At 45.1% G+C, this 26,142-nt stretch overlaps 1 protein-coding gene across 4 annotated transcripts in view; it reads left to right on the top strand.

Annotated features, from left to right (window-relative positions):
* LOC121553610 (echinoderm microtubule-associated protein-like 4) overlaps positions 1–26,142 on the top strand; it is a 103,329-nt gene that overhangs the window by 49,562 nt on the left and 27,625 nt on the right. For all 4 annotated transcript variants that reach the window (XM_041866859.2, XM_041866860.2, XM_041866858.2 and 1 more), the window contains exons 2-3: positions 4,669–4,851; positions 25,638–25,779. In XM_041866859.2, coding sequence (XP_041722793.2) covers positions 4,669–4,851; positions 25,638–25,779 — 325 coding nt within the window. The remainder of the gene's footprint in view (positions 1–4,668; positions 4,852–25,637; positions 25,780–26,142) is intronic.

Below are 26,142 nucleotides of genomic sequence, written 5' to 3'. Positions count from 1 at the left end.
GCAGGCAACCTAAGAAAATTAACAACAATGACATGGTTTGATGAATAATGCAAAAACCTAAGAAAGAAATTGAGAATGTATTTATTTGATTTATTTAACCTTTATTTAACCAGGTAAGCCAGTTGAGAACAAGTTCTCATTTACAACTGCGACCTGGCCAAGATAAAGCAAAGCAGTGCGATTAAAAACAACAACAACACAGAGTTACATATGGAATAAACAAAACGTACAGTCAATAACACAATAGAAAATCTATAAACAGTGTGCGAGCTTCTCACTCTCACAATGAACAATCACTCACAAAGGACAAGGGGGCAGAGGGAACACTTATACACAGACTAATGAGGGAATGAGTACCAGGTGTGTGTGATTGACAAGACAAGACAAATGGAGTGATGATAAATGGAGTGGTAGTGGCTAGTAAGCCGGTGACGACGAACGCCGAAACCTGCCCGAGCAAGGAGGAGGGGCCGCCTCGGCTGAATTCGTGACAGTACCCCTCCATTGACGCGCAGCTACAGCAGCGCGCCGGCACCGGCCTTGGGGACGGACAGGAGGACGCGGAGCAGGGCGAATCGGATGGCGACGATGGAAGTCCATCAACAGAGAGGGATCGAGGATATCCCTCACCGGGACCCAGCACTGTTCCTCCGGACCGTACCCTTCCCACTCCACGAGGTACTGAAGGCCCCCACCTGGCACCTCGAATCCAGTATTGAACGGACAGAGTACGCCGGCGCCCCCTCGATGTCTAAAGGAGGTGGAGGGACCTCCCGCACCTCAGACTCCTGGAGCGGACCAGCCACCACCGGCCTGAGGAGAGACACATGAAACAAGGGGTTAACACGGTAATCGGGGGGGAGTAATAACCTATATGTGGCCTCATTGATTCTCCTCAGGACTTTGAACGGCCCTACAAACCACGGGCTCAGCTTCCGGCAGGGCAGGCGGAGGGGCAGATTCCGGGTCGACAGCCAGACCCGATCCCCCGGTACAAAGACGGGGGCCTCACTGCGGTGACAGTCAGCGTTGGCCTTCTGACGACGCACGGCGCGTTGGAGGTGAACATGGGCAGCGTTCCACATCTCCTCCGCACTCCGAAACCAGTCATCCACCGCAGGAGCTTCGGTCTGGCTTTGGTGCCACGGTGCCAGAACCGGTTGATAACCTAAAACACACTGAAATGGCGTTAGGTTAGTGGAGGAGTGGCGGAGAGAGTTCTGGGCATATTCTGCCCATCGCAGGAACACCGACCACTCCCCCGGCCGGTCCTGGCAATAGGACCTCAGGAACCTACCCACATCCTGATTTACCCGTTCCACCTGCCCATTACTCTCAGTGTGGAACCCAGAGGTCAGGCTGACCGAGACTCCCAGACGTTCCATGAACGCCTTCCAGACTTGACGTGAACTGGGGACCTCGGTCAGACACTATATCCTCTGGTACCCCGTAGTGCCGGAAGACATGTGTAAACAGGGCCTCCGCAGTTTGCAGAGCCGTGGGGAGACCGGGCAGAGGAAGGAGGCGGCAGGCCTTCGAAAAGCGGTCCACAACGACCAGGATGGTGGTGTTCCCTTGATAGAGAGGCAGATCAGTTTAAAAATCAACACTCAAATGAGACCATGATCGTTGTGGAACTGGTAAAGGTTTTAACTTACCCGCTGGGAGGTGCCTAGGTGCCTTACTCTGGGTGCACACTGAGCAGGAGGAAACATACACCCTCACGTCCTTAGCCAAGGTAGGCCACCAGTACTTTTCGGTCAGGCAGCGCACTGTACGACCGATACCTAGGTGACCAGAGGAGGGTGACGTGTGTGCCCAGTAGATCAGACGATCACGGATAAGCGCAGGCACGTACTGCAGCCCAGCTGGACACTGCGGTGGAGATGGATCTGTGCGTAATGCCTGCTCTATATCCGCGTCCATTGCCCATACTACTGGCGCCACAATGCGTGAGTCTGGCAGTATGGGGGTATTGTCTCTGGGCCTCTCCTCTGTATCATACAGCCGGGACAGTGCGTCTGCCTTCACGTTCTTCGTACCCGGAATGTATGACAGTGTGAAATCAAACCGGGTGAAGAATAGGGCCCACCTGGCCTGGCGAGGGTTCAGCCTCCTCACTGCCCGGATGTACTCCAGGTTACGGTGGTCCGTCCAGACGAGGAATGGGTGTTTCACTCCCTCGAGACAATGTCTCCACACGGTCAGAGCTCGGACAACAGCCAACATCTGTTTGAACAGGGTATGGTAGTAGGTGCCAGGCGCACCGGTTTGAGTGTGTCAAGAACTGCAACACTGCTGGGTTTTTCACGCTCAACAGTTTCCCGTGTGCATCAAGAATGGTCCACCACCCAAAGGACATCCAGCCAACTTGACACAACTGTGGGAAGCATTGGAGTCAACATTGTCCAGCATCCCTGTGGAACGCTTTCGACATGTTGTAGAGTTTATGCCCCAACGAATTGAGGCTGTTATGAGGTCTTGCTCTTCATTGTAATCAGAGGGCTAATATAAATACGATGCATGCCAGTCTCCCTTGGCTAAGAGTTGAGGAGAGACTGACTGCATCACTTCTTCTTTTTATAAGAAACATTAATGTGTTAAATTCCAAATTGTTTGCATAGTCAACTTACACACAGCTCTGACACACACACTTACCTCACCAGACATGCCACCAGGGGTATTTTCACAGTCCCCAAATCCAGAACAAATTCAAGAAAGCGCACAGTATTATATAGAGACATTATTACATGGAACTCCCTTCCATCTCATATTGCTCAATGAACAGCAAACCTGGTTTAAAAAAACAGATAAAGCAACACCTCACGGCACAACACCTCTCCCCTATTTGACCTAGATAGTTTGTGTGTATGTATTGATATGTCGGCTACGTGTGCCTTTAAAAAAATTGATGTAGTTCTGTCCTTGAGGTTTTCTTGTCTATTAATGTTCTGTATTATGTCATGTTTCATGCTTTGTGTGGACCCCAGAAAGAGTAGCTGCTGCTTTCGCAACAGCTAATGGGGATCCTAATAAAATACCAAATACCAAATAATGACAACCCAAATGTTAAAAGTGGCGGAGGTATCCTTTAAGCTACTTTCCCTGGCTTTGTCTATTTGATGGCGATGTGTTTGATTTACATTCCCTGTAGAAGTAGATTGGTGAATGGTTCTGTGCTGGGCTAGTTTTCCTGGCTCATGTCTCCTCAGTGTACAGAGGCCCATTGTTCTGTAGTGTGCCATTCTTGTTTGTGGTGTGTGTGCTTAGGGAGAGAGAGAGAGAGTGGTGGGTTAAGTCTTCCCCTGGGCTCTCCCTCTCTCTGCTACTGTGGTCTACTGCTGCCCAGCCATCCAGGGCATGCTAACAGGCACTGCCCACCACCTCTGCCTTCACTGACCTCTGTGTGGCTGTAAGGAAATGCCTCACCCCTTGACTGTGTGCGTGCACAGGCTTGTTCGCGTGCGCAGGCATGTGCCATATTACTACAGTTCTCTGCACATTCCCTCCCAAAAAATGCGTTAACTTTATTGGCCAGAAACTGCGCTTTGTGCTTACAGTAAAAGTTAGCTTGATCTGTTAGTGCCACAAACATAAACATAATCCACTTTTGAGTTCGGGGTTAAGTGCTCTCATGGCTTGAGCTGTTAGACTGTTAGTGTGTTTAAGTTGTTAATACTTTGCTCTGAACTATTATGACTGTATATGTTTTCTCTTTACCACTCTTAAATTGTGAGTATGGCTGATGCTTGTTTTTTTGTGTCGTGTGGGGAAGGGGTTCAAACTCCTCTGAAGGGGGTCTTCTGGGGAGAGAGGGGGGTTCGTCAGCACCCCTTTTACCGGCCAACCTTGGCTATGAGGCCCCCTCACTCTCTCCACTGCCAAATTACCCCCATCCCGTCCAGCAATCAGGCCCTAAACCACAGCTAGGCTTGGCAGCAGCCCCAAGCCTGAAGCTCACACAGCCCTCAACCCACAAATACTTTGAGCAGTTGAACATGTGCCCTGTATTTAGAGGTAGAGACATGGAATTAGCTTTGAACACACACACACACACACACATACTCCGAGTCCAGTAAGAAATCAGAGTCCAGTAGGTTCCGTTGCTTACAGTGTCATGCCTGTGTTTTACACTGTTTCTCACTTCCCATATTGTTTCACAATAGGGTCTTAGGGAAGTCACCAGTTGCGACAAGTAGGCCTATACAGTGAAACACTCCTCTGTGTCCAGAATTCACCCATGGAAGTCTTATTACAGGCTGTGTGTGTTTGGTGCGAATATACATTAGGGCCGGGACGATACCAGTATCGCGATACTCGTTAGTATCGTGGCAAGGAAGCAAAACACGAAGAGGATTTAACTTCATTAGGAAAACAGCCCTAATGTTGGAAACAAACACCATTATGTTGTCATCCAGAGTCACATTTATTTATTTTCCAAGCTACAGCACACAATATTTTACACACAGCAGGTTTTTAAAGGACCAAAGTGTTCGGTCTGCTTCATGTTTACATTTTTGCCATGGAAAAAATATTGCGATACTGGTATCGTCCCAGCCCTAATATACATGCTTCTGTGTGTTCGCGGGCGTGGGTCTCTTTGGTGGGTGGATGGCTAAATGTATGTTGTCTACAGTATCTAACCCAGTCTCCTCTCTCTCTCTGTAGATGACAGTATCTCGGCGGCAAGTGCGTCTGACGTGCAGGATCGTCTGTCGTCGTTGGAGCTGCGTGTCCAGCAACAGGAGGATGAGATTACCGTGATGAAGGCGGCGCTGGCCGACGTGCTGCGACGCCTGGCGCTCTCCGAGGACACGGCCGCCACCGGCAAAAAACAGACCAGCACCAAAGGTAGTCAGTCACCTCAGACCCCTTACCCCTGAACTCTCACTGAAACCACCAGTCACCATCACGGTCACCATCCGATGTGCGCTCATGATTATACTTGCAATCTGCAGTTTTTTTTAAAACCCTCAGAAACCTGCATGCGCAGGTTCTAAAGACCTGCAACGGGGCAGTTTTTAAACACAATTTTACATTTTAGTCATTTAGCAGACGCTCTTATCCAGAGCGACTTACAGTTAGTGAATACAGATTTTTATTTTATTTTTTATACTGGCCCCCCGTGGGAATCGAACCCACAACCCTGGCGTTGCAAACGCCATGCTCTATCAACTGAGCTACATCCCTGCCGGCCATTCCCTCCCCTACCCTGGACGACGCTGGGCCAATTGTGCGCCGCCCATGAGTCTCCCGGTCGCGGCCGGCTGCGACAGAGCCTGGATTCGAACCAGGATCTCTAGTGGCACAGTTAGCACTGCGATGCAGTGCCTTAGACCACTGCGCCACTCATAAGCTGATCATGCACTGTCAAATCCATCTGCTCTCGCTTCTGTACAGTTTATCATACCTTTCCTTTAGCACTGAAAATTTCATTCATCTCCACTTTCCCAATGGCTCGTTCAGCCTCTCTCCCTTGCACTTCTTCACCAGATCGTAGTTGTGAGAGAGAGAGCTATCTTGTATTCCTCCACTTGTGTTTACATGAAGGAAGTTCAGGAGCGGAGCCAGACCCTGGATCTGTTAACAGTTTCACTCCGACCTTGACTCCCGGTGCAAAACGTTTCCATTCAGATCGCAGCTGTGCAGGCCTTTGTGCGTGTGAGCGCGTGCTTGGGGCCGGTGGAAGGGCCAGTTTGTTTTTGTGCTCTAGAAATACACACATATTGAATGGAGTTTAGGTATGCCACGGTTAATGCACAGCAAGGAACATGTGCTTATTTTACCTTCTCACACTAACACACACCAACATATGCTGACACACTCAATTCAATCACAATCTAACACAGGAACATAATGACAATTCAGTCTCTCACTATGAATTAAATCTCTCCATGAGGAATATATACTGCTCCATTCTCTCACACTATATCCAACTGAGGTCCTCTCTGAGCTCAGTGACAAAGTAGAGGCTCATAAGCCCAGCCAGCAGTCGGACAGAAAGCAGGGAGAGGGAATACCTGTGGCTGTCCCTGTCAGGAATATCGTTCCCGGCTGGGCAAGAGAGAAAGAGTGAGCGAGAAAGATTGTGAGAGATTGAATGCACTCTCAGAGACAGACAGAGAGGCATAGAAAGAGATTACATTCTCAGAGAGAGAGAAAGAGTATTCTCAGAGAGAGAGAAGGAGAGAGATAAAATGTGTCGCGCCCACAGTCATTGGCGAGCGTCTGGGTTCTGTAATCACGCTTCAGTAATAACCACCCCCCACTCACCCGTAGCCTGGCTGACTGACTCCAGAGCTGTCCATCTGCACACATTAAGACCCTCTGTCTCCTGGGCCTGTGTGTGTGTGTGCCCGTGTGTGTGTGCCCGTGTGTGTGTGCCCATGCGCATGCACGTGCGTGCACCTAATTGTGGGAAGTCGAACATTATCTGTGTGTGTGGTGACTGGGCAGCCTTGTCCTGACATTTCACTTTCTCTAATGGAACCAATTACTGTATGATCATGTGGAAGTCTCTCTCTTTAGGAAGTGTCTTGGCTGGGAAACCATGCATGGCTCCTTGATAAAGAGAGATCCTGTCCCCATTTCTCTACCTTTGTGTACCTATTCAGGATATGTCACCATGAAGAGAATGTCATTCATAAATATAGCTGCGAGCAGCATTGATGGGGTTCACACAGTGACGGGTACATTACGGCGATATTTGAATGCAGCAAAAAAAAATCTCTAAACCATTAAAGACTGATGTAACGAGTCTAAATGCAGTGGTCAGTGGATAAACTAATGATGCGTTGAACATATTTGTCTGAAAACGAGTCGCCAGAAAACGAGTCGCCAGTTATTGTTGCCCATGGTGAACATCTATCTAAATGACCTTATCAAAGTTGATAAATACAGTTAAACAGCTACACTATTGCAGAGAAATATCACCTTACTGATACTAATCAGGAATAGTACACTATAAAATCACAATGAGAAATACACAATAGAAACCCCCATTGAGCTCAATGTAAAAGAACCAAAAGAAAAGTACCTGTACAAAATTGTGGGTTTACACCTTTAACGTTGCAGGCCTGGCACTACCGGTGATGTAGGTTGTATTAGCGTACCACTTCAGGCTGAACGCAGCCCACCAAAAACAATATACACACTGCTCCTCACTCACAATGTTACGTTTCTTCTGATCAGAGAAACCCACCTGCTCGCGGGGCCGTGGCTATCTGATCTCCAAAGGAGAAATGACCTTCTGTTCAGAGGAACCCAATCAGCGTGCAGGGATGTGGGCGCTATCTAGCTGGTCTCCTTGTGAAAAATGTATTGAGGAAGCGGTTATTGCCCAGGACAGTTGGCTACAAGTCCCGAATATAGAAACAACTGAGATTATTTACACTACCTAGCTAGCTCGTAGTGGGATAAATGTCTTGGTACACGCAGTACTCATGGGAAACAGCCCGCTCGGGATAGCTAGCTGTCCAGCTTAGCTAGCTCACTGACAGGCTAGCTAGCAAAATACAACTCACGAGAGAACTACAACTCGCTCATAACTTTACATCGACGATCACGTCCTATAAAATAGTACACTCAACTAACCAACTCAGGCTGATAAGGTTGGAAAATTAAACAATTGGTGGATTGTTTTAAAACATACGTACAAAAGTTTGCATTCGCCTTTGCCTCACACTCAAATTCTCCTCAGCACCAACTCCCATTCCCTGGCTATCCGTATTCGTCCCGCTCACTCCCCTTGCATTCCCTCCGATTGGCTAAGGGGACCATCACTCAGTAACTGTGAAAGAATTGTGCATATTTGATGTGCACCACTTCAGAAATACTTTATTTCTGAACTTCGTCATCTTGGTCTTCTTCGTTTTCTTCTTCTTCGTCTTCTTCATCAACTTCTTTGTATTCGTCTTCTTCTTCTTCTTCTTCTCCTTCAGTGGTTTTTATATGGAAGAGCCATATATATAATAGAAATAGAATAGAAATAGTAGCGCCACAAAATGAACCAACGGCCCAAAATGTATTTCATCTGGAATTAATTAAAAAATACCGAATGTATACCGGATATGTGATATGCCAGCGACTCCCAACCCGGAAACTTGCTTGTATGCATCTACTGGTATAGTGTGGCCATCTTTGAATGCATCAACGTTATTTTCTCAAACTCTTTAGGGACTATTGTGATGAGTGCAAAGACCAAATTTGAAGTGAATCTGACTTTTAGTACATTGTTGATGATTATTTTAAGCATTACCGTTACATAGTGAAAAAGTGAATTGTTAATTGTTTCCTTATTGTTTAAGATATCAATGCTAAACTTAACATGGTTGATCATGGTAGTGTGTTTGATGACCGTAAAACGTTTCAAGTTGATGGGCTAATGTGAAGTGGATATACAAAGGATTGAAATGGATTGAAATGCCAAATTACAAATAAAGTTAACAATCGATGCTTGTGTTATTTGACCATGTCAAGGATTTTTTAAAATCCAAGAATAACAATAGGTTTCACAACTTCGCTGTGAACCCTAATTATGCATTTATGTGTAGTACAGATCAGGGACCCATGATGTAATTCTGTTACCAGGTGTTAATCCACCAGTAATTTTTTTCAAACTCAAGGTGTCAAAAATATAGCTGACACCCCAGTCTTTCTGCTGACATCTTTGAATCTTAATTCGGTGTAGATGTTTTAGAGTTTTTGGAAAACGTGGTCAGATTTTACTGTCATTCTGTTATCAAACTTGACATCTGCACTGTTCTTCTAGTAAATGTATTTTTGTACAATTTTCAGTGAAAATTGTTAAAAGTAGTCCTTGTGCATAGAGTTGTATGGTTTGTTTAACTTTGCAATCAATGGATTTTGTTTGGCATACTTGAAAAGTGAAAAATCGGAGTCTCAGCATCATTCTGTTACCATGGAATAGCCCATACTTTAAAAATGCATCCTTCCTTCCTACCTCCCTTCCTTGAGGTAAGCACTGATCTGAGATGCTTAGAGTGAGAGAGAGGTTTCCATTTCAATGTTTTCACCTATCCAGTCATATCAGATCTGTGATTCCTTCAAGGAAATAAGGATGCATTTAAAAAGTGCCTTACTATTTTTTATTTAAACTGTAAGGCAAGAAAACAGAACCCTTACTGTATGAATGGTAGGATTGGAGTTGGGGCTGTTGTGGTGACCGTATTACCACCACACCGGCAGTCATGAGTCATGACCCATGGCTGCAGTAAAATTCCACGTGATCTTTGAGTCACGGTAATCCCCTTTTATGCACTCTGGACATGCGTTGGTAGTACCCAACTTGCTAACTACCATCAGGTCCTAATGGCCTGGTACTCAGGGCTCTTGTCCCTCTAACCACTCTGACATCAATGCAAATGCAATCGAAAATCACATCAAACATTTATCAAAACAGTAGGCCTATCATACTTTTAAAACTCACCTCACTGTGATGATCAATTTCAACAGCAGGTTGAAACAGTGTAAAAAATGGTTGTTGTGGATGCTGTTTCAAAGCCTAACACAACTAAATGGACAGCGCTTTCTAAGGTGATTATTAATTCAAAACACCCATATGCATATTAGATATTTTACATATGCATAGGCTTAGGAGCCCAAGCCCCCCCCCAAAAAATCCTGAATTAAAATGATGATTGTGCTGTTATACAATACATTGCCTACCGCATATTATGCATGGGAGAAAAACATCAAACAAAACTGATTTAAGATGTCTTTGGTACATAATTGGTCTAGCCTATACTCCAAAATTGTGGACTGTATTATTATGGATACTGGATGGACTGGTTACCTTATGCTATGCTCCAAAATGTCTATCCATGAGTCTGGGAGAGGGCGTATAGCCCTAGGCAATGCTGTTGGTTCATTGATTATACAGGGCGGCTTAAAATGTGTCTACAATTTGTGAATTCGTATTTGATTTAGAATATTTTTGTATATTTTCATATTTAATTGAGTGACACATGACCTTTTAGCAATACAGAATATCTCACCACCATGCATTTCCATCTCCTCCTCTCTCTCCTTTATTCCTTTCTTCAGCGTGCAGGCGAGCTGTCAACAGATTAGTGAAATACACTACCAGTAGCTGCAGGAACAAGGTTTGAGAGCCCATGGCATAAAGAGTTTGGGTGGAATATCACCTGTCGGGCAGCAAGACCATGCTCCTCAAACGGTGGTTGACACGTGGAGTGAAATAAGTGTTCTTATATTTATTTCTCAGCTGCAGATATTAAGCACATGCTCCGCTAAAAACCGAAGTAGCCTACAAAACGGACCGGCGGGAAAGCGCACTGCCTCCATTCTCTATTTGAGTGCATACAGTGCATTCGGAAAGTATTCAAACCCCTTGACTTTTTCCACATTTTGTTACACTACAGCCTTAATCTAAAATGGATTTTAAAAAATGTAAATCCTCATCAATATACACACAATACCCTATAATGACAAAGCAAAAACAGGTTTCTAGAAATGTGTGCGAAAAAAGAGACTGTTTGTGTTGAGGCACAGAACTGGGGAAGGGTACCAACACATTTCTGCAGCATTGAGGGTCCCCAAGAACACAGTGGCCTCTATCATTCTTAAATGGAAGAAGTTTGGAACCACCAAGACTCTTCCTAGAGCTGGCTGCCCGGCCAAACTGAGCACTCGGGGGAGAAGGGCCTTGGTCAGGGAGGTGACCAAGAACCCGATGGTCACTCTGAAAGAGCTCCAGAGTTCCTCTGTGGAGATGGGAGAACCTTCCAGAAGGACAACGATCTCTGCAGCACTCCACCAATAAGACCTTTATGGTAGAGTGGCCAGACGGAAGCCACTCCTCAGTAAAAGGCACATGACAGCCCACTTGGAGTTTGCCAAAAGGCACCTAAAAGACAGACCATGAGAAACAAGATTCTCTGGTCTGATTAAACCAAGATTGAACAAAGAGTCACGTCTGTAGGAAACCTGGTACCATCCCTACGGTGAAGCATGGTGGTGGCAGCATCATGCTGTGGGGATGTTCTTCAGGTTCACCTTCCAACAGGACAATGACCCTAAGCACACAGCCAGGACAACGCAGGAGTGGCTTCGGGACAAGTATCTGAATGTCCTTGAGTGGCCCAGCCAGAGCCCGGACTTGAACCCGATCGAACGTCTCTGGAGAGACCTGAAAATAGCTGTGCAGCGACGCTCCCCATCCAACCTGACAGAGATTGAGAGTATCTGCATAGAAGAATGGGATAAACTCCCCAAATACAGGTGTGAAAAAATTAATAAAAACCTGTTTTTGCTTTGTCATTATGGCGTATTGTGTGTAGATTGATGAGGGAAAAAAACGACTTAATCCATTTTAGAATAAGGCTGTAACATAACAAAATGTGGAAAATGTCAAGGGGTCTGAATAGTTTCTGAATGCACTGTACAGATGACATGTATCTTTTTTATCCTGTCCCTGTTCCTGCCCATTTGATAATGGCCATTCTAAATTGAAACTAATTTTACATATTAGTGACGACAAGATTAAATTGAGAACATATTATCACTTGATGAGAGAACAGCTGTGCAGCCTGAGGCAAGGAACAAGGCACAAGCTTTTTTTGCTACTTTCTCAAATCATCAATAGCCTATCGTTGCACCATGCATCTCATATATGTTTTGATTTCTAAGAGATTCTAAGGTTTGTATCATTCACAACTAAAGTTGTCAAATAATTATATATCTAGCGTGTAGGACCTTTTTGTCTAATGATCACTTTTACGCTCAACATAGCCTTCATAAGTTCAATTATATTCTTCTTACTATAAAATCAGATAAAATAAAATAATGGCATGGGACTTATAAGCATATCAGCTAAGTGAACAAGCCTACGGCATGGAGCATAGCCAGATAACATAGGCCTACAGTAGGCCAACTCATATTCTGTTCTTCTGAAATACATTTTCTTCATATCATAATGTTTATTTAGACCTGACTAAAATAAATTAGTGATTTATTGTGATGGTGTATATTAAATGGATTTGTTAGAGTTTTAAAAAATGTATACTGAACAAAAATAATAAATGGATAATTTTTTCAGCAATTTTCAACAATTTGACAGAGTTACAGTTCATATAAGGAAATCAGTTAATTGAAATTAATTAATTAGGCCCTAATCTATGGCTTTCACATGACTGGGCAAGGGCGCAGCCATGGGTGGGCCTGGGAGGGCATAGGCCCACCCACTTGGGAGCCAGATCATGGGCTGGCGTGGTTACAAGTGGTCTGTGGTTGTGAGACCGGTTGGACGTACTGCCAAATTCTCTAAGACGACGTTGGAGGCGGCCTATGGTAGAGAAATTATTATAACATTTTCTGGCAACAGCTCTGGTGGACATTCCTGCAGTCAGCATGCCAATTGCACGCTCCCTCAAAACTTGAGACATCTGTGGGATTGTGTTGTGTGACAAAACTGCACGTTTTAGAGTGGCCTTTTATCATCTCCAGCACAAGGTGCGCTTGTGTAATGATCATGCTGTTTTATCAGCTTGTTGATATGCCACACCTGAGAGAAATAAGCTTTTTGTGCTTATGGAACATTTCTGGGATGTTGCGTTTATATTTTTGTTCAGAATACATGTTCCAAAGGCACGCATCAGCGGCTTGTATGTGTGGAGGCCTGGAGATGCTAAACGTGTTTATGTTAATTAACGTTAAATTCCCTAGAGACCGGCAGTCTTTTGCATGACAATAACCGGCTGACAAACTTTCATGACCGCCACAGCCCTAATTGGAGTGCTCACCCTGTGTCACCCTTGCTTAGCCCTTTCGTTACACATTCCTCTATACCTCCATCCATCATCTGTCTTTCCTCCCTCTCACACCCTCTGATCCCTCGTTCTGGTCAGCTCTCCATTCTGCTGGTCACCTTTTTTATCTCATTATGACATCACTGTCCTACTTAATAGCATCCATTGCCATAGCGACGGCTCCTGGCAACCCCTGCTGTGTGTGTGTGTGTGTTGTGTGTGTGTGTGTGAAGTATGTGTGTGTATGCGTCCTATTGTAGTGGGTTAGTCAGCGCTCCTGGCACATTGACATGGATGCAATTAAGAGGTTATTGAGTTGATGTGTTACGGCACTGGCAGTTTGACACATACAATGGTGGTGCTTTGAATACTTTAGCTCTGTTGTCCTGCTGTCTCAGTGACGTGGGCAGTAATCTGGGACTGAAGCAGACAGGAAGCAAAGGAAATCACATGGTTCAGTTCAGTTTCTCTTCAAACACCCATGCTCTGACTGCAATGCCAACTCTGCAGAGAGTCTGCAAACCTCCACCGCCCCACATACACACACTCGGAGCAGGCACGCACGCACTTCGCCCCCCTCAAACAGGGCCCCTTCCTGCTCCTGAGACCCTTGTTTCCTTACTCAACTACCAGAAATCTCTTCCTCTCTTTCTTTCTCTTGTTCAGTCTTTCTTTCCCCTCTACTATGTACATTCTTAGGTTTTTTATCAGACATTTGCTCAGCACTGTATCAATTTCTCTCATTCACATTGAGAGGGGGTGGGTTGGATCGCAGTGGTTGTTTGCTGAAGTGGTAGTTGCTTGTTAAAAATGTAATGTTATACAATGGCAATTTTGGTTATAGGTTCAAATCCTACACATGAATGCCGACATTATTACGCACATTAATTGATAATGATGGAAAATAAGATATGCAAGATATTTGAATAGATATCTTTTAAATAGCTATATAAATATATTGAGGTGAGAGCATTGGAAATGCTTTTGGCGGTTGACCTGCTTCTGTTTTGTGGGTGGCACTATGTGATGTTTTCGATGGATGGGTTCTGGCCCCTCTGGGGCATAGGGATCCGGGGGGACAGGGGTGGTATGCTGATCACTGGGATGACGGCCCAACTTGGGATGGGGAGGGGTTTTAGCGGGGGAATTAGTGGAGAACAATTGGAGGGTTATTTAGTAACATTGCAAATATCATGGTATAGCTATATGGACAATCACTATGGTATTTTCTATTGGTAAATTTACAAACATATATAATGACAAATAGATTTGAAACTTGTATCTCATTATGGTATGTGGTGAAATAAGTATAGCCAGTTATAATTGTAATGGCTTAGCAGATAATAACAAAAGAAGAACAATATACTTCGAAATATACTTCTCCCATGGGCTAAGAAACTCAAAAGGGGTGATGATATTAATTAACAGTAATTTCGATCCGAATGTGCAAATTGTCCAAACAGATACGCAAGGTAGATGGATTATTTTAAATATGTTATTGGACCATAAACAAATATGGCTCATTAACCTTTACGGACCAAATAATGATGATCCACACTTCTTTGTAAATATATATAATAAATTATCGACCTTGCAAGCAATTCAAGACTCTATTATTATGGTGGGAGATTGTAATACCGTTTTAAATAGCTCAATGGACCGTAAAGGAAATCACAATACAAACAATCACCCTCATGCTCTTAAGGAAATCGTGAATGTCATGGATACATTAGAACTAGTAGATATATGTGTGACACTCTGGCTCCAGGGACTCTGATTTATGGAGCCAGGGTTGTTCATTTTCATTTGGGTGTATTTCTATGTTGGGATTTCTAGTTGTGTATTTCTATGTTGGGTTTTGGTTAGCGTGTGCTTGTTAGTCATATGACTCCCAATCGGAGGTAACGAGTGTCAGCTGTCGGCTCGTTATCTCTGATTGGGAGCCATATTTAAACTGTGTGGTTTCACTTTGTGTTTGTGGGTTTTTGTTCCAGTGTTCCATGTTTCAGTCATTGCGACTGTGGACTTCGCTTCGTCATTTGTTTGTTGTTTTTTCGTGGTTGCTTTAATAAATAAAGTCATCAATGTTCACTCCAGCGCTGCGTATTGGTCCGCGCTCCTTCAGACGATCGTGACAGAAAAACCCACCATAGAAGGACCAACAGCGGGTCCAGGAGCAAGACAGCTGGACATGGGAGGAAGCGCCTGGTAAGGAGATCGAGAGGCTGGCGATGGCCCAGGTGGGCAAATCGTGGTCCTGGGAGGACATGCTCGGGGCAAGGGACCTTGGGGGAAGATCAAGGCCCTGGCGAGAGAGGAGCAACGTGGCGTCAGCAGGGCCATCATCGTTGGAAGGACGAGAGGCAACCCCCAAAAAAGTTTTGGGGGGGCACATGGCTGGGCGGCTGGGCAGCAGGAGGCTGCCACAGGGAGACGTGGAGAGAAGGCTATCGGATTACGGGAGCCATTGGCGAGTAGAGGAAGGGAAGTTGTTGCGGCACGGCGTGAGAGACTGATGTGTGTTACCAGTCCGGTCCGGCCCGTTCCTGATCCCCAGTTAAAGCCAGTGGTGTGTGTTCCCAGTACGGACCGGCCTGTTCCTACTCCACGCATCAAGCCCCACGGTGTGCGTCGCCAGCCCAGCCCGGCCTGTTCCTACTCCACGCATCAAGCCCACGGTGTGCGTCGCCAGCCCAGCCCGGCCTGTTCCTGCTCCACGCACAGAACCTACGGTGTGCGTCGCCAGCCCAGCCCGGCCTGTTCCTGCTCCACGCACCAAGGATACGGTGTGCGTCGACAGCCCTGCCCGGCCTGTTCCTGCTCCACGCACCAAGGATACGGTGTGCGTCGACAGCCCTGCCCGGCCTGTTCCTGCTCCACGCACCAAGGATACGGTGTGCGTCGACAGCCCTGCCCGGCCTGTTCCTGCTCCACGCACCAAGCCCACGGTGTGCGTCGCCAGCCCAGTCCGGCCTGTTCCTTCTCCCCGCACTAGCCCTGAGATGCGTGTCCTCAGCCCGGTACCTCCAGTTCCGGCACTACGCGCCAGGCCTAAGGTGCGCCTCAGACGGCCAGAGTCTGCCGTCTGCCCAACGGCGCTTGAACTGCCCGTCTGCCCTATGGCGTCTGAACTGCCCGTCTGCCCAACGGCGCCTGAACTGCCCGTCTGCCCAACGGCACCTGGACTGCCCGTCTGCCCAACGGCGCCTGAACTGCCCGTCTGCCCAACGGCGCTTGAACTGCCCGTCTGCCCAACGGGCGCTAAAGCCGCCCGTCTGTACTGAACCTGCAAAGCCGCCCGTCTGCCATGAGCCTTCAGAGCCGTCCGCCCGGGCCCGGAGCCGCTGGAGCCGTCCCGCCAGACAGGAGCCGCTAGAGCCTTCCCGCCAGACAGGATCAGCCAGAGCCTTCCGCCAGACAGGATCAGCCAGAGCCTTCCGCCAGACAGGATCAGCCAGAGCCTTCCGCCAGACAGGATCAGCCAGAGCCTTCCGCCAGACAGGATCAGCCAGAGCCTTCCGCCAGACAGGATCAGCCAGAGCCTTCCGCCAGACAGGATCAGCCAGATCCGTCAGCCAGCCATGAGCAGCCAGATCCGTCAGCCAGCCCTGAGCAGCCAGGTCCGTCAGCCAGCCCTGAGCAGCCAGATCCGTCAGCCAGCCGCGAGCAGCCAGATCCGTCAGCCAGCCATGAGCCGTCCAGCCAGGATCCGCCAGGGGCGTCCAGCCAGGATCCGCCAGAGCCCGTCCAGCAAGGATCCGCCAGAGCCGTCCAGCCAGGATCCGCCAGAGCCAGCCAGCCAGGATCCGCCATTCAGTCCGGTGCTGCCCCTTAGTCCGGTGCTGCCCCTTAGCCCGGTACTGCCCCTTAGCCCGGTGCTGCCCCTTAGTCCGGTGCTGCCCCTTAGCCCGGTGCTGCCCCTTAGTCCGGTGCTGCCCCTTAGTCCGGTGCTGCCCCTTAGGCCGGTGCTGCCCCTTAGTCGGGGCTGCCCCTTAGGCGGTGCTGCCCCTTAGTCCGGTGCTTGCCCCTTAGCCCGGTGCTGCCCCCTTAGCCCGGTGCTGCCCCTTAGTCCGGTGCTGCCCCTGAGTCTGGTGATGCCTCTTAGTCCAGTGCTGCCCCCTTAATCCTGTGGGGGTTTAGTTGGGGGGTGGTCATGTGGGAGGAGGGTACACAAGCGGGTAGTGACTATGGTGGGGTGGGGACCACGACCAGTGCCTGAGCCGCCACCATAGACAGAGCGCCCACCCAGACCCTCCCCTAGACTGTATGCTGGTGCGCCCGGAGTTCGCACCTTTAGGGGGGGGTACTGTGACACTCTGGCTCCAGGGACTCTGATTTATGGAGCCAGGGTTGTTCATTTTCATTTGGGTGTATTTCTATGTTGGGATTTCTAGTTGTGTATTTCTATGTTGGGTTTTGGTTAGCGTGTGCTTGTTAGTCATATGACTCCCAATCGGAGGTAACGAGTGTCAGCTGTCGGCTCGTTATCTCTGATTGGGAGCCATATTTAAACTGTGTGGTTTCACTTTGTGTTTGTGGGTTTTTGTTCCAGTGTTCCATGTTTCAGTCATTGCGACTGTGGACTTCACTTCGTCATTTGTTTGTTGTTTTTTCGTGGTTGCTTTAATAAATAAAGTCATCATGTTCACTCCACGCGCTGCGTATTGGTCCGCTCCTTCAGACGATCGTGACAATATGGAGGCTTAAATATCCTGACCTAGTGAGATATACATGGCGGAGACTCAATCAAGCTAGTCGTCTTGACTACTTTCTTATGTCATTCTCGTTGGCACCAAAAGTTTAAAAAGTGTTGATAGGGGACAGAATGCGGTCGGACCATCATATAATTGGCATATACATTACTCTTACTGAATTTCCATGTGGGCGAGGATATTGGAAATGTAATCAAAGCCTATTGGATGATAACTTGTTTTTAACTAGGACAGAGGAATTTATAACAGATTTTTTCCGACATAACATAGGTACAGCAAATCCCCTTATTGTATGGGACACCTTTAAATGTGCCTTTAGAGGCCATGCAATTCAGTACTCATCTCGAAAACAAAAGCAATTTAGGTCAAAAGAGTCCACACTAACAAAGGAAATAGAACAGAACAGATAGATAGCAATAAAAACTGTAACATAGAGGCTCAGAATAAATTAGAGGAAAAACAAAAAGAAATGGAGAAACTTATTCAAGACAGATCAAGTGTAATATATTATAAAAATAAAGCAAACTGGATGGAATATGGGGGAAAATGCACCAAATTCTGATGGTGATGTGGATATACTCGGAATACATATCCCAAATGAAATAAATGATCTCACTCCAAAAAATGTAATAAAAAGTTAGCAAAAATAGATAAGATCTTGCTACCATGGAAAGGTAAATACCTGTCAATTTGTGGAAAAATCACACTGATTAACTCTTTAGTATTATCCCAGTTTACCTATTTGCTTATGGTCTTGCCTACGCCTAGCGAACAGTTTTTTAAATTATATGAGAAAAAAATATTCCATTTTATTTGGAATGGCAAGCCAGACAAAATTAAACAGGCCTATTTATATAATGAATATGAATTAGTAGGACAGAAATTATTAAATATTAAAGCATTAGACCTATCACTAAAAGCTTCAGTCATACAATAGTTATACTTAAATCCGAACTGGTTCTCTAGCAAACTAGTAAGATTGTCTCACCCAATGTTCAAGAAGGGACTTTTTCCCTTTATTCAGATTACAACCCCTCACTTTCAGGTATTTGAAAAGGAAATAATCTCCCAAATATCACTATTTCTAAAACAAGCCATAGAAAGTTGGTTGCAATTTCAATTTAATCCTCCAGAAATGACAGAACAAATATTGCAACAAATATTGTGGTTAAACTCAAATATACTAATAGATAATAAAACGTTCTTTTTTGAGAAAATTTTAAAAAAAGGTAAAATCTTCGTAAATGATATCATCGGTAGGAATAGTGGAGTTTATGTCGCACATGCAGCTAACAAAAACATATGGAAATGTCTGCTCTACCCAAAATTACAACCAAATAATTGCAGCGTTACCGCTAAAATGGAAGAGGAAAGTGGAAGGAGGAAAAAGTAAGGAACTTGTCTGTTGGCCTTGCATTAAATAACATAATTGGTTAAAGAAAATTGTGATAAATAAAAAAGTTTACCAGTTTCATTTAAGGACCAAAAGATTGACAGCCGTCCCATATAGATTGCAAAATAGTTGGGAAGAGATTTTGACGTACCGATTCCATGGCATAGTGTTTATGAACTGATACGCAAAACGACGCCGGATTCAAAACTTGGAATTTTTCAATTTAGATTATTATATAAAAAAAAGTCTACCAATAGAATGTTATTTGTATGGGGGATACAATCTTCCCAGCTCTGCAGATTTGGCTGTGAAGAGACAGAATCATTAGATCATTTGTTTTGGTACTGTCCATTTGTAGCTTGTTTCTGGACACAGGTCCAGGAATGGCTGAAGGATTGCAATATTTGCATGGAGCTGACCCTGCAGATAGCACTACTGGATGATCTGAAAAGTCATAGTCAATCAATCAATAATATAATAATACTTTTAGCAAAGATGTTTATTTTCAATTCACAAACTGTAGAAACAATGAGAATAGAAATGTTCAGAACTTTTGTAAAACATCACAGTACAGTTGAAAAATATATGGCAAATAGAAATCCAATATGGATGGTGTTAAGAGATAGATGGGAGGTGTTGAATGGAGCTGAAGGATGGGACTAATAACAACAACTAATAACAACAAGATAACTAGTGTAAGACATGCTGTGTCCATAATAAGTATATAGGTTATATATTGTGAGCTTTTGTGAAAGAGCACAGTTAGAAAGATATGGCATATAGAAGCATACCAGATGGACATCGTGAGGATGATCGGAGGAAGTTCAGGAGTAAAGACAAATAAAATATAATTAGTGACTGTGTCCATAAAATGTATATAGTATGTATAAGCATGAAGTAGAGGCCTAATCATTGTTGTTCACTAGTTTACTCCAATTAGGGAGGGGATGGTGGGGTTGGAAATATCTATATTTTTAAAGGATATATATGTATGTATGTGTATATGTATGTGTATGTATGTATGTATGTATGTATGTATGTATGTGTGTATGTATGTGTGTGTATATATATATATATATATATATATATATCTATATACATACATACATACACATACATACATACATACATACATACATACATACATATCCTTAAAAATATATATATATATATGTATGAATGTATGTGTATATATACAGTGGGGAGAACAAGTATTTGAAACACTGCTGATTTTGCAGGTTTTCCTACTTACAAAGCATGTAGAGGTCTGTAATTTTTATCATAAGTACACTTCAACTGTGAGAGACAGAATCTAAAACAAAAATCCAGAAAATCACATTGTATGATTTTTAAGTAATTAATTAGCATTTTATTGCATGACATAAGTATTTGATCACCTACCAACCAGTAAGAATTCCGTCTCTCACAGACCTGTTAGTTTTTCTTTAAGAAGCCCTCCTGTTCTCCACTCATTACCTGTATTAACTGCACCTGTTTGAACTCGTTACCTGTATAAAAGACACCTGTCCACACACTCAATCAAACAGACTCCAACCTCTCCACAATGGCCAAGACCAGAGAGCTGTGTAAGGACATCAGGGATAAAATTGTAGACCTGCACAAGGCTGGGATGGGCTACAGGACAATAGGGCAAGCAGCTTGGTGAGAAGGCAACAACTGTTGGCGCAATTATTAGAAAATGGAAGAAGTTCAAGATGACGGTCAATCACCCTTGGTCTGGGGCTCCATGCAAGATCTCACCTCGTGAGGCATCAATGATCATGAGGAAGGTGAGGGATCAGCCCAGAACTACACGGCAGGACCTGGTCAATGACCTGAAGAGAGCTGGGACCACAGTCTCAAAGAAAACCATTAGTAACACACTACGCTGTCATGGATTAAAATCCTGCAGCGCACGCAAGGTCCCCCTGCTCAAGCCAGCGCATGTCCAGGCCCATCTGAAGTTTGCCAATGACCATCTGGATGATCCAGAGGAGGAATGGGAGAAGGTCATGTGGTCTGATGAGACAAAAAAAGAGCTTTTCGGTCTAAACTCCACTCGCCGTGTTTGGAGGAAGAAGAAGGATGAGTACAACCCCAAGAACACCATCCCAACCGTGAAGCATGGAGGTGGAAACATCATTCTTTGGGGATGCTTTTCTGCACAGGGGACAGGACGACTGCACCGTATTGAGGGGAGGATGGATGGGGCCATGTATCGCGAGATCTTGGCCAACAACCTCCTTCCCTCAGTAAGAGCATTGAAGATGGGTCGTGGCTGGGTCTTCCAGCATGACAACGACCCGAAACACACAGCCAGGGCAACTAAGGAGTGGCTCCGTAAGAAGCATCTCAAGGTCCTGGAGTGGCCTAGCCAGTCTCCAGACCTGAACCCAATAGAAAATCTTTGGAGGGAGCTGAAAGTCCGTATTGCCCAGCGACAGCCCCGAAACCTGAAGGATCTGGAGAAGGTCTGTATGGAGGAGTGGGCCAAAATCCCTGCTGCAGTGTGTGCAAACCTGGTCAAGACCTACAGGAAACGTATGATCTCTGTAATTGCAAACAAAGGTTTCTGTACCAAATATTAAGTTCTGCTTTTCTGATGTATCAAATACTTATGTCATGCAATAAAATGCAAATTAATTACTTAAAAATCATACAATGTGATTTTCTGGATTTTGATTTAGATTCCGTCTCTCACAGTTGAAGTGTACATATGATAAAAATTACAGACCTCTACATGCTTTGTAAGTAGGAAAACCTGCAAAATCGGCAGTGTATCAAATACTTGTTCTCCCCACTGTATGTATGTGTGTATATATATATAATTAATATATATATATATATATATATATATATGCAAAAAAACATATGGGGAATGGAAGTGATGCAGACAATTACATTGATGGAAATTACAATCTATCTGCAATATTAAAGCTGATCTACCCCCTAAAAAAAAACACACACACACACACACCTGTCAATCACACCAGTTTGATGGGAGAGATATCTCCCGAGTGGCGCAGTGGTCTAAGGCACTGCATCGCAGTGCTAGCTGTGCCACTAGAGATCCTGGTTCGAGTCCAGGCTCTGTCGCAGCCGGCCGCGACCGGGAGACCCATGGGCGGCGCACAATTGGTCCAGCGTCGTCCAAGGTAGGGGAGGGTTTGGCCGGCAGGGATGTGGGTTTGTTTACCACGGGGGGCCAGTATAAAAAAAAACATGTATGCATTCACTAACTGTAAGTCGCTCTGGATAAGAGCATCTGCTAAATGACTAAAATGTCAAATGTAAATGTAATAAATATGTCTATAAGATCAGGAATCCAGGTTGATGGATGAGGACTCTGTCTCTTGCAAGGCATCAATCGTTATTAATACACAGCCCTTAGAATAGGATAGGGTTGATTTCACTTGACTATTCATTTAATAGACTCATTGACTCTCCCTCAGGCCTTGTGTACTAGCATCGCTGGTCTCCTCCTAATTACTCTCCAGCTGTCTTCTGTCTTGACGATGGTGGGGGGAGGGGAGGAGACAGGAGAGAGGAGGGAGGTGGTGGGGGGTTGGTGGATGGGGTATCCCCCAACCTGGCCCTGCAGAGGGAGGCCAGATCCTACACCATCTTGTGTGTGTTTGAGCTGGCGGGTAATGGGCCGTGAAACTGGACCATGTGTTGCTGACACAGGATCAGGCCTCCCCTGGGACGCCTCGCACCCCCAAACATAACCCTGCCCCTCACCCATCCTCCAGTCAGTACACAGGCTGACCCTACACAGTACATCTTACAGAAGTGCTTAGAAGGACTGAGTTTATTCATTAAATTAAACCCCATACAAAGAGAAGTGCATTTATCTAATCTTCTCTCCAAAATGGCATGGTATTGTTTCTGTTATCATCAATTAGAATCTTGAATGTATTGACTCAAATACTCATCATTCACTTTACTTATTATACTCATATGAGTGTGTTTCCTACAGTGTGTTGCATCATAGTGTCCATACTGGTGTTTATAGTGTGCCCAGCGTGTGTTCCGGCTCTCTGCATGAGGACCGTTAATCAATGGTTTATCTCACCGAGACGCCTACTCCCTGTCCTGTGAGCTCCCTCTTCACTCCTTATCCAATTAGGCTGTCTAGTTAACGGGGTGAGGGGGGGGGGTGGTGGTGGTGAGATAGGGTTAGCCAGGAATCTGCCCTCCCTAATCCTCCCTTTTGTCCTCCCTCGGATCAGACTCTTAACCCCTGTTTGTCTGTCTGTGGAGCAGTCATACTCCCTTGTTCAACCACTCCCCCTCCCCTAAACTCATCTCCCCTTAACTCAAACTAAAATCAAAGTTTATTGTAAGTCGCTCTGGATAAGAGCGTCTGCTAAATGACTAAAATGTAAATGTATTGGTCGTGTACACAGATTTGCAGATGTTATCGCAGGTGCAGCAAAATGCTTGTGTTTCTAGCTTCAACAGTGCAGTAATACATAGCAATAAAAAACGATACACAAACAATCCCCCCCAAAAATAAGAAAAATAAAGAAATTAAAATATATCCAGAGTTCGTAATATAAATATACACATTGGTGTGTGTATAGGCAGTATGGACAGTATATGAATAGAAAAGGTGTGTACAGCAGTAGTTATTTAGGATGAGCCATGACTAGAATACAGTATATACATACAGTGCATTCGGAAAGTATTCAGACCCCTTGACTTTTTAAACATTTTGTTAAGTTACAGCCTTATTCTAAAATAGATTAAATTGTTAGTTTTTTCTCATCAATCTACATACAATACCCCATAATGACAAAGCAAAAACGTTTTTTTATTTTATTTAGCAAATGTATTAAACATAAAAAACGGAAATATCACATTTACATAAGTATTCAGACCCTTTACTCAGTACTTTGTTGAAGCACCTTTGGCAGCGATTACAGCCTCAAGTCTTCTTGGGTATGACGCTACAAGCACACCTGTATTTGGGGAGTTTCTCCCATTCTTCTCTGCAGATCCTCTCAAGCTCTGTCAGGTTGGATGGGCCACTCAAGGACATTCAGAGAATCCACTCCTGCATTGTCTTGGCTGTGTGCTTAGGGTTGTTGTCCTGTTGGAAGGTGAACCTTCGCCCCAGTCAGAGGTCCTGAGCTCTCTGGAGCAGGTTTTCCTCAAGGATCTCTCTGTACTTTGCTCCATTCATCTTTCCCTCGATCCTGACTAGTCTCCTAGTCCCTGCCACTGAAAAACATCCCCACAGCATGATGCTGCCACCACCATGCTTCACCGTAGGGATGATGCCAGGTTCCTTCAGACATGACGCTTGGCATTCAGGCCAAAGAGTTCAATCTTGGTTTCATCAGACCAGAGAATCTTGTTTCTCATGGTCTGAGAGTCCTTTAGGTGCCTTTTGTCAAACTCCAAGCGGGCTGTCATGTGCCTTTTAATGAGGAGTGGCTTCCGTCTGGCCATTCTACCATAAAGGCCTGATTGATGGAGTGCTGCAGAGATGGTTGTCCTTCTGGAAGGTTCTCCCATCTCCACAGAGGAACTCTGGAGCTCTTTCAGAGTGACCATCGGGTTCTTGGTCACCTCCCTGAACAAAGCCCTTCTCCCCCGATTGCTCAGTTTGGCCGGGCGGCCAGCTCTAGGAAGAGTCATTTAAGAATGATGGAGGCCACTGTGTTCTTGGGGAACTTCAATGCTACAGAAATTTTTTTGTACCCTTCCCCAGATCTGTGCCTCGACACAATCCTGTCTCGGAGCACTACGGACAATTCCTTCTACCTCATGGCTTGGTTTTTGCTCTGGCATGCACTGTCAACTGTGGGACCTTGTGTAGACAGGTGTGTGCCTTTCCAAATCATGTCCAATCAATTGAATTTACCACAGGTGGACTCCAATCAAGTTGTAGAAACATTTCAAGGATGATCAATTGATACAGGATGCACCTGAGCTCAATTTCGAGTCTCATAGCAAATACTTATGTAAATAAGTTATTTCTGTTTTTTATTTTTAATACATTTGCAAAAATAATACCATTATGGGGTATTGTGAGTAGATTGATGAGGGAAAAAAATAATTTTATCAATTTTAGAATACGGCTGTAACGTAACAAAATGTAGGAAAAGTCAAGGGATCTGAACACTTTCCGAATGCACTGTATAAAAAGGGTAAAACAGTATGCAAACTTTATTTAAGTGACCAGTGTTCAATGACTCTACACTGAGTGGACAAAACATTAAGAACACCTTCCTAATATTGCGTTACCCCCCCAACCCACCCCTTGCCTTCAGCCTCAATTCGTCGGGGCATGGACTATACAAGGTGTCGAAAGCGTTCCATAGGGATGCTGGCCCATTTTGATTCCAATGCTTCCCACAGTTGTCAAGTTGGCTGGATGTCTTTGGGTGGTGGACTATCCTTGACACACACGGGAAACTGGTGAGCGTGAAACATCCAACAGTGTTACAGTTCTTGACACAAACCGGTGTGCTTGGCACCTACTACCATAAACCGTTCAAAGGCACATCAATCTTTTGTCTTCCCCATTCACCCTCTGAATGGCACACAAATATGATCCATGTCGCAGTTGTGTCAAGGATTGAAGGATTTAACAGTTGACATCAATAAGGGATTATAACTTTCACCTGGATTCACCTGGTCAGTCTATGTCATGGAAAGAGCATAATGTTTTGTACACTCAGTGTATATGTTGTAGTTGTCCCTTCTGAATGTGCTCTCTCCTGCTCCCTGTAGGCCAGAATCCCCTGCGTGAGGCCTACTCTATGTCCTGCATCGCCAACGGCAGCTCCAGCAGTCGCAAGCCCAGCCACAGAGACCGAGATAGCTCCACAGTGTCCGTTGCCAGGAAGGAGACCTTCTCCTCAGCAGCCAAGAGGTACTGTACAACACACAAACACACACACACATTTACACACACACACACACACACACACACACACACACACACACACACACACACACACACACACAAACACAAACACTTCAAAACAGTCATTGCTCAACTCTAGACCTGCTCATATCAGATGGGCAGCCATTTATGCAGAGCCTGTGTTGACATGATGTTTTGCTCTGAAATGCCACATTCATCTCATTTGTCAACCTGTTTAATGTTGATCACGTGTTTAACTTTCTACCTTCCAGCTTGCAGTGTTTCAACAGAATAAAGCCTATACATTTACCCTGGTTCTTTCAGGACAATATATGTTATAGGAGGATAACACATGTTGTGATGGGGTAC

This window comes from Coregonus clupeaformis, chromosome 37 (assembly GCF_020615455.1).
Source record: "Coregonus clupeaformis isolate EN_2021a chromosome 37, ASM2061545v1, whole genome shotgun sequence".
NCBI lineage: Eukaryota > Metazoa > Chordata > Actinopteri > Salmoniformes > Salmonidae > Coregonus > Coregonus clupeaformis.
Note: the sequence above shows the minus strand (reverse complement) of the source record. Positions and strands in the feature narration are given on the sequence as shown.